Source organism: Sinocyclocheilus grahami, unplaced genomic scaffold (genome assembly GCF_001515645.1).
Source record: "Sinocyclocheilus grahami isolate Dianchi unplaced genomic scaffold, SAMN03320097.WGS_v1.1 scaffold233.1, whole genome shotgun sequence".
NCBI lineage: Eukaryota > Metazoa > Chordata > Actinopteri > Cypriniformes > Cyprinidae > Sinocyclocheilus > Sinocyclocheilus grahami.
The window spans coordinates 2,939,273-2,947,240 of NW_015505412.1; the positions used below are offsets into that span (position 1 = coordinate 2,939,273).

General features: G+C 35.9%; 1 protein-coding gene across 2 annotated transcripts in view; it reads right to left on the bottom strand.

Annotated features, from left to right (window-relative positions):
* Window positions 1–7,599, bottom strand: part of LOC107597520 (rho GTPase-activating protein 32-like) — a 16,365-nt gene extending 8,766 nt beyond the window's left edge. For both annotated transcript variants that reach the window (XM_016288618.1, XM_016288617.1), the window contains exons 1-11: window positions 7,521–7,599; window positions 7,311–7,405; window positions 7,130–7,214; window positions 5,130–5,216; window positions 3,689–3,826; window positions 2,604–2,696; window positions 2,074–2,196; window positions 1,911–1,988; window positions 1,534–1,615; window positions 1,082–1,231; window positions 866–968 (exon numbers count right to left, since the gene is read on the bottom strand). In XM_016288618.1, coding sequence (XP_016144104.1) covers window positions 866–968; window positions 1,082–1,231; window positions 1,534–1,615; window positions 1,911–1,988; window positions 2,074–2,196; window positions 2,604–2,696; window positions 3,689–3,826; window positions 5,130–5,216; window positions 7,130–7,214; window positions 7,311–7,405; window positions 7,521–7,523 — 1,037 coding nt within the window. In that variant the 5' untranslated portion in view covers window positions 7,524–7,599. The remainder of the gene's footprint in view (window positions 1–865; window positions 969–1,081; window positions 1,232–1,533; window positions 1,616–1,910; window positions 1,989–2,073; window positions 2,197–2,603; window positions 2,697–3,688; window positions 3,827–5,129; window positions 5,217–7,129; window positions 7,215–7,310; window positions 7,406–7,520) is intronic.
* Between the last annotated feature and the right edge of the window lie 369 nt (window positions 7,600–7,968).

The following is a 7,968-nucleotide window of genomic DNA, read 5'->3' on the forward strand; positions in this document are numbered from 1 at the left end:
AGTCTCTGCACTGGCTACCTATTAAGTTCCATATCAGTTACAAAATATTATTACTTACCTATAAGGCCCTTAATGGTTTAGCTCATGCGTACTTAACTAGTCTTCTACCACGCTACAATCCATCACACTCCCTAAGGTCGAAAAACTCTGTTTTAAATCTAGATTAAAGACACATCGCTTTGGCCAAGCATTCAAATAATGTCTCTCATAATCTTGTACTGCAGTTACATCTGATCAAATGCACATTATTCTTCTTTAGCTTGGGTTAAACAAATCAATTTTGCTTGGTTGGAACAGCAGCTACGCTAATTATGTCTCTATTTGTTTCTCTGTTTCTGCCACGGGTAGGATTTACACAAGCTTCAGTCTAGATCCAGAACACCTGAGAAGAGATGATGCCAACCCCTCAGAGGATCTCAGATGATGCCAACCCTGAAACAACATACAGAACTACCACATTTTGCTATACGTTTGATTGCATCATATAATAATTGTGGTTAATAGTGTTCATCATCTGTTTGATTACGTCTTTAATTGATTTTTCCGTACATTTCTGCCATATGTACATTAACTGACAGTCACCAATGATAAGCTACCACTAAATATTGTAGAAGCCTAATTTGCTGTAAAGTTGCTTTGCAATGATTTGTATCGTGAAAAGCGCTATACAAATAAACTTGAATTGAATTGAATACTATTTTTCAATATTACTGTATTTTTGGTCAAATAAATGCAGCCTTGGTGAACATAAGACACTTCTTTTAAAAACATTTTTTTTTTAAAATCATACCGACCCAAACCTTAGAACAGTAATGTATTTTGATTTCTATTAATTTTCCAAGCCTAAAAAATAAATAAACCTCACCTTAGTTTCTGAATGTTAGACGAAATTCCAGATAAGCGGTAAATTCCGTCCACGACTCCATGCCTCTCAATGAACTCCGTGCAGCTTCTGATGACCTGTGGAACTGTTGGACCAAAACATTAAATCTGCACTTTAAATATGCATTATGCATAATTACTTTTCAATGAAAGATTTAGATGCAAAAACATCCTCTAATGTCTCTCTCTCTCCTCTCACCATCATGGCCTGAGTTAAGCAAATGTTCTCCAAGGTCACAGCCGAACACTCTCTCTTTCAGGATACCTCGCTGTTTCAGCTTCTGCTTGGTGGGACGCGACTTCATGAACGTGCGCAGAAATGTGATCAGCTTTCCATGCTTCTTAGACACTACAGACAATGAAAATAAAACGTTTAAATCAATGCTGCCAGCTAGTAACAAACTGTACCTCTAAATAACAGTTTTCTGTTAAAATTAACAGAAAACTGCTATAGAGGAAAAAAAAAATCTTCTCCCTTCAAAAGTGTATTTAATCCATTTTATTTAATTACAATGATCAACTGGAGAGTCAATAATATATTTTAATGAACTAATGAAATAATAATCAAGTGTCATCACTCTAATTGATGAAATGTAGGGTATTATATCTTTATTTTCACAATGAAATTAAATATTCTGGGCAAAAGTGTACCTGGTTTGGCCAAAGAGTTGGTCACATTTGAGGGGATTTTCTCACTAATGAGTTCCACACATTCAGAAGGAAAGAATCCCACCTTTGAATGGGAAAAAAAAGAACAACAACGAATGCTGTAAATCCAAAATAAAACAAAACGCTTCATATCTCACTTCATTTCAATAAGGGCAAAATTATCATAACTACTCTTGATCTCTTAATCTATTAAAGACAGCTGTGAATAAGTCTGTGAATCCCTCTGTATATAAAATTTACAATCTTGCTGCAGCACAATATGAATAGATTATTTATAGTCCTGCATATCAGTAGCAATTACTTTACGACACAAAAAAATTAAAAAAAAAGAAAGAAAGTAAACGGCATGCTACACCCACTTGAAATCCATGTTTGCCCCTCCACCAGCCAGTGTCTTCTTTAGGAGGCATATCAATCACTGACACTATGTCTCCTACCTTTTGAGGAGAAATTACACTTCAGTTAATACCAAATCCAAATATATTATGCAACAACATTTAAAAAAAATATATATACATATACCTCAAAAGAGAGTTCATCTGCTGCTTGGGCGATGTAGCGCTTTATGACATGGGCTGCAGCTACAGCGGGAACATTAATAGAGGATTCATCGTGAACCAGCAGGTGATTCCCTTTGTTATCAATCTAGGAGAGTGAAGAAAGACAAAATAAATATATGAACACATGCAAATAATCAGCAACCAATGAAACATCACCATGTGTAATGATTTCACATTTCCTCTTATGATGACCCTAAAGGTGCAACATCAGTGTAAAATATGCACAATATGCTGGGAAAGAGCAAGCAAACAGCTTGTCGAGACAAGTAAAGTCAGGTGTCTCTTATCCTTGTTAATGACTAACTGCATAAAAAAAAATAGGTGTGAACTGTTGTTTTATACACTAAGGTCTGAAGTCAAGTTGTTAAACACACCGTGCTACGGCCAATTCGCTCCCAATCACCCCTGCATTTAAGAGGCAGGATTTGGGCAGGCAGCCACATGAAGCTTTCAGGTATAGTGTAGGTTAAAAATCAGGAGAGACATTTATACCTCCATCCATGTGAGTGCTGGCCCGCAGTTGATCTTGTTATCAGCAATGGCTGAAAGACGGGAAATGTATGCAGTAAGCATCTGGGAAAGTGTCTGTGGAGAAAGAACAGAAACAGAGCAGGGATAATGGACAAAGAGACCATTTTTAACACTCTCAATGTGCTCCCTTTGAGATATAAGCCTTTGATCCAACACAATAGCTTGGTTCCAAAGCCTAGCGAGTGGCCTCATTGTCTGCTATCTACATAGACAACAACTGCTCCTTCTAAGGGAGCATCCAAACTGAAATGAGCCTCAAAAGACTGATTTAAAATGATCTACATGGGCAGCAACATAGTGTGGCACATAAATAGATCTCTGTACAGGAAGCATGTGTGAGATGTTAGTATGTTGCTAAGCGAACTACACAATACTCTAATAGGAATAAAAAGTACACAACACACAAATATCGCAAGAGACGAGCTCCGGAAGTAAAAATCCCCTTTATTTTCCTCATATATTCGTAATTTTTGAAAATAAACTTTTGAAGACAGACATACTGTGAGCTATGAAGTTTTTAATTGATGGTATTTGCTTTTGTTGAAGCCATCAGCCCTTATTATTTCAATCATATTTAACTATGTAATTCATGGTGGAAAAACTACATTACCCATGATTCTGCAAATAAATCTCCACTAATCAAAGAATCTAAACAAGCAAATTGCACCAAATGAACTCTTCACTACCATGAAGCATTGCAAATGAGTGTAATTGAATGCTATTTAATAGTTGTGTGTATATGCGCATTTTGCTTTAAATTAAAGTTTGTATTGTTGGCTTAAAACTCTTTAACAAAGACTTTTTTAAAAACCCTATGAGAAGAATACTTCCAGAACCAAGGCTGCTGAAATAGTGAAATTGCAGTCCATTGAGAAAATAGTGATTTTTTAAATTAGATTTTTTTTACCGATATTTATTAGTATTGGATGAATTACACAAATATTTCCATTTTGAATTTTGACTGCACTGGGATTGTCTTCAAGGATACATGTGGACAGTATACTCATATATATATATATATATGCGAGTGTGTGTGGTGAACCTACCTCAGCTTTGTCCTTCAGGCTGTCTATACGGGGCAGCTCAGGTAGTTGAGAGAATCTTCTATCATAGATACAAAGGTGAAGATGCTTGTCAAGGACACGAAACTCTTCGTATGAACGCCTTACTATCCACTTACGACCCTAAGACACATGAAAAGCAATAAGAGTGAAAATGGGAAGAACAGTTATTCTGAATAAAGAAGAGAGAGTTAGACTGACAGTCAAATCTCCTTGAGAAAACACTGGAAATGGATAACGTATAAAAATAATATTATTAATTCATAATTATGGTATACACGCCAAATGGTTTTCAAAATGTTCTAATGCAGCAAGGACTCATTAAACTGGTCAAACTTGACAGTAAAGGCATTGTTAAAGACATTGTATTATTACAAAATAATTCAAATAAATGCTGTTCTTTTAATCTTCGGTAAATGAATGCTGAAAAAAAAAAAATCAAAAAAACATTAAGCAGTACAACTGTTTTCAACATTGATAGTAAGAAATGTTTCTTGAGCAGCAAATCAGTATATTAAAATGATTTCTGAAGGATCATGTGACTGGAGTAATGATGCTGAAAATTCAGCTCTGCCATCACTGTAATAAATTGCATTTTAAAATAAATTGAAAATAGAAATGATTGAATTAGGAATATAAGAATATTCTGCTCTACGTCAGATAAAAAAGATTTTTGTAATGAGAAATTATTTATATTTTTTCTATGCATTTTTGCTTCAATATGTAAATAATATCAACTTGGATATGCCCACTGTTGTCTCAGTGGAAGCCTATAGTAGAATCATCATCTCTCTCTTGGTTTATACATTTCTATTGTTGCATGCTGCCATCATAACACCCCGGTGTTTGGTTAAGCAGGCTGAATTCAGTAGCTTATATGTCTGTGGTTTGTAGATTTCATACAACTGTAAAACAATGAGATTTGCTCCAGTGGTAGAGCAAATGGTTCAGAAACAGCAGAGCAGGACTCTTCTAAATCCTTTCAGCTCTTACACTTACCCGCACAAAAACGACCTTTGAATTCATATTTTTAGAAGTTCTGTGGACGAGTGTAAAACCCAAAAAAACAAAACAAAAAAAACCCCCCGGCCCCATATTTTTGGTATGGTAAGAAATGCAGGACCAAGAGTATTTACATTTTCAGCTTTGTCTACATCCTCTTTTAAAATCCTGTCTTTTCCTAAACCCAGACACATTCCATGAAACAGATAAATTGCTGTGCAAACTGTATGCGGTTGGCCTGCCTGTTTGATCTGAAGCTCTTAAAAGGTCTTTCTATAACTTCACCATTTTTCCTAGGCTTAGCTTTCGCTCTGTTGCCATAACAAATCAGTGATCCTGGGATGATATTTCTTCTCTTCTGTCACACAGAAAGGCCTTCAGAGGTTCTATTTTTGATTTTTTTCTCTCTGTGAAACAAGCTTACCTGGCAACAGATCTGGACCAGATACACTGACTCCTTTGAGTCCAGGCCATTGTGTGTGAGGTGGTTCTGATCCTCAGATAAAGATAGCTGTGGAGAGACACACAGAGAGGGAGTCTGAATTGTTTAAGATCCGTACTCCTATCACAATATACTCAACAACAAATAACCAATATCATGTCAAAGGGAGACTACAAAAGCAATAAACATTGTTACATACTACAAAAAAAGGGTGCAAAATTAAGTTCATCACGAATCACACATCAATGTTCCTATGTGGCACCAAAAAGGGGGAAAGTAACCAAAATATTATCAAGGCTCTAAAATTTCAGCTTATTTTCGGTTTACTTTTGTTTATTAATGCTGATATACGGTTGACTTAAAAATATCTGGACATTTAAGCAACACAGTAGAATCACATAGCATAAAAAACTTCAGATAAATAGTTTATAAAAGCCAGATTGGGTTTTAAATTATTAATATTGCTTAAAATGTAAATAAAAAAAAAGCATTGTGACACTGTGATACATCAGTGACTTCATACATCTATTAAAAATCACCTCAAGACCAGTTGGTTGCAAAATCGCAAGAGTAAAGTTAGATGTGAGAAAATATGTAGCATAATTTATATATGTTATATCATGTATACAAAATTCAAACATGTTCAAAAGTCTTAAAATACTCGTTGGCCCACTGTATATGGCCATTTAAATTTAATAAAAAAGACAAATATGATAAATATGAAAAAAATAAATATGCTAAAGTTAAAACAAATAATTGGTATTAACGTTGTCTTCTTCAACCACTTCACATCCAAAATTTCAGTCGGCACTAAAAAATGTTTTTTATCAAAATGCAAAGATTGTGTAAAACATTCAAGACTAAGGCCTAACGTGGTGCATCAAAGCATGAAAACAGTAGAAGAAATTGACATGTTATAGCTAAAATCATGATATAAAGCAAAACTAAAAGCATTAAAATTAATAATGGCATGTAAAAAATCTTGACTAAAGGTCATCAGCTCCAGAGAGAGAATGAGAGAAATACAGACACATGCTCTCGCTTGCAGCTTGAACTGTAGTAGTGGCACAGCTCAAACATGACGATGGATTTTTAAAGACTGAAGAAACAACAGGCCCTGATGAGTGACACACAGACAACAAGACATCTACACATGACAGAAAGAAGAAACGGGTATATGCAGGTACAGTGGGGCAAAAAAGCGCAACTGTCCTTTAAAAAAAAAATCATGACGTCAAATATCAAATATTTTTGCTCCCCAAAAGTTTTATGTAATTTAATAAATTGCAGCGTTTTGAGCACAAGCCATCTTCGTCATGTTTACCAAATTAGTCGAATAAATTAACATCTACACAATGCCTTGATTATCAGTGGGAAACGTTGTGTATATGTACACAGATATAATAACTATAATAAAAAATCTAATCTTTTTTTTCTTTCTGACATTTTAAAAATTATTAAAATTTAGTTATTTTAAGTTATTTTAAAATGTAATCATTTTTAACATTATAACAGTTTCTACTGTATTTTTTAGATCAGATAAATTCAGTTAAGATAGGTGAGCATAAGAGAATTCCTTCAAAAACATTAAAAAAAAAAAAATCTTACCAACCCCAAACTTTTGAACAGTAATATAGGGGAGCCATCGGTTTACAGATATTGCCATTATCTAAGAAAATGGACAGTGGTAATGCTAAAGACATTTGTATAAATATAACATTTTGGGGAGGAACAATGACGTTGAAATCCAAACAGCTAGCCAAGATGTTTTCCACAGTCTGAAGATCTTGCAGGATAGCAACTAACCTGACAGAGACTAATGTGTATTGCATGTAACTTAAACCACAGCCCTAATTTCAACATGATGGATAATCCGCCACCAGTGAAACGAAGAACACAGCCAAGAGCCTAATTAACACATTCCCGTCAACCATGAGTGATCATGGCCTTCAGCAGGACTGCATTTACCATAAAACCCTCACCTGCACAGAGCCAAAGTCAACAATCTCATAGTGGAAGTGGGCACATTCTGCCAGAGTGGGAAAATGGCCTTTGGTGAGGGACAATCTGCAAAACAAAAACAGCTCATCATTATTCCGCTCTATGTGTCTGAAAGAGACAAAACAAAGACCGAACTCTTCCCTTTAACGTATAAACACCTACTTTTTGACGTTCTTGACCTTCATGCTGGCCGTGCTGGCACATGAGCGCAGAGAAGATTCAGTAGGCAGTTCAGGGACCGTCGGCGCTCCTCGTGCCTGCGTGTATATGAACACGCACATGTAAACAAACGATTATGCAGCACAATGCATGAAGCGTGACTAACAGAAAGGCAGTACACACACACACACACACACACACACACACACACACCATAACAGCAATGGCGTCCTCCCAGCCTGCAGTCTCTGCTGGCTGCAAGCTTCTATCTTCCTCCCCCTCATCCTCCTCTGGGTGTGGCCTTAAAGAAAAGAGAATCAGAGAGGGGTATGTTGAAATAAGCTTCTCCTATGACATACATACATCTACATCGCATCAGTCGGCACAAAGCAATCACACCAATGAAATTCCTGAGCTAGGATTGTTTTGAGTTTTCTGTAGAACACAAAATAAGATGTTTTGCAGAACGTTCAAGCTGCCCTTTTCCAATCAATTGAATCATTTAGTGACCAGGGGTTGTCAAACGCTTAAAAAAAAAAATACTTAAAAGTCGGCCACATGACTACTAGTACACTATATTCCTGGTCTTCTATAAGCCATACAACCGGGAACAGACACACACACACACACACACACACACACACACACACACACACAAAAG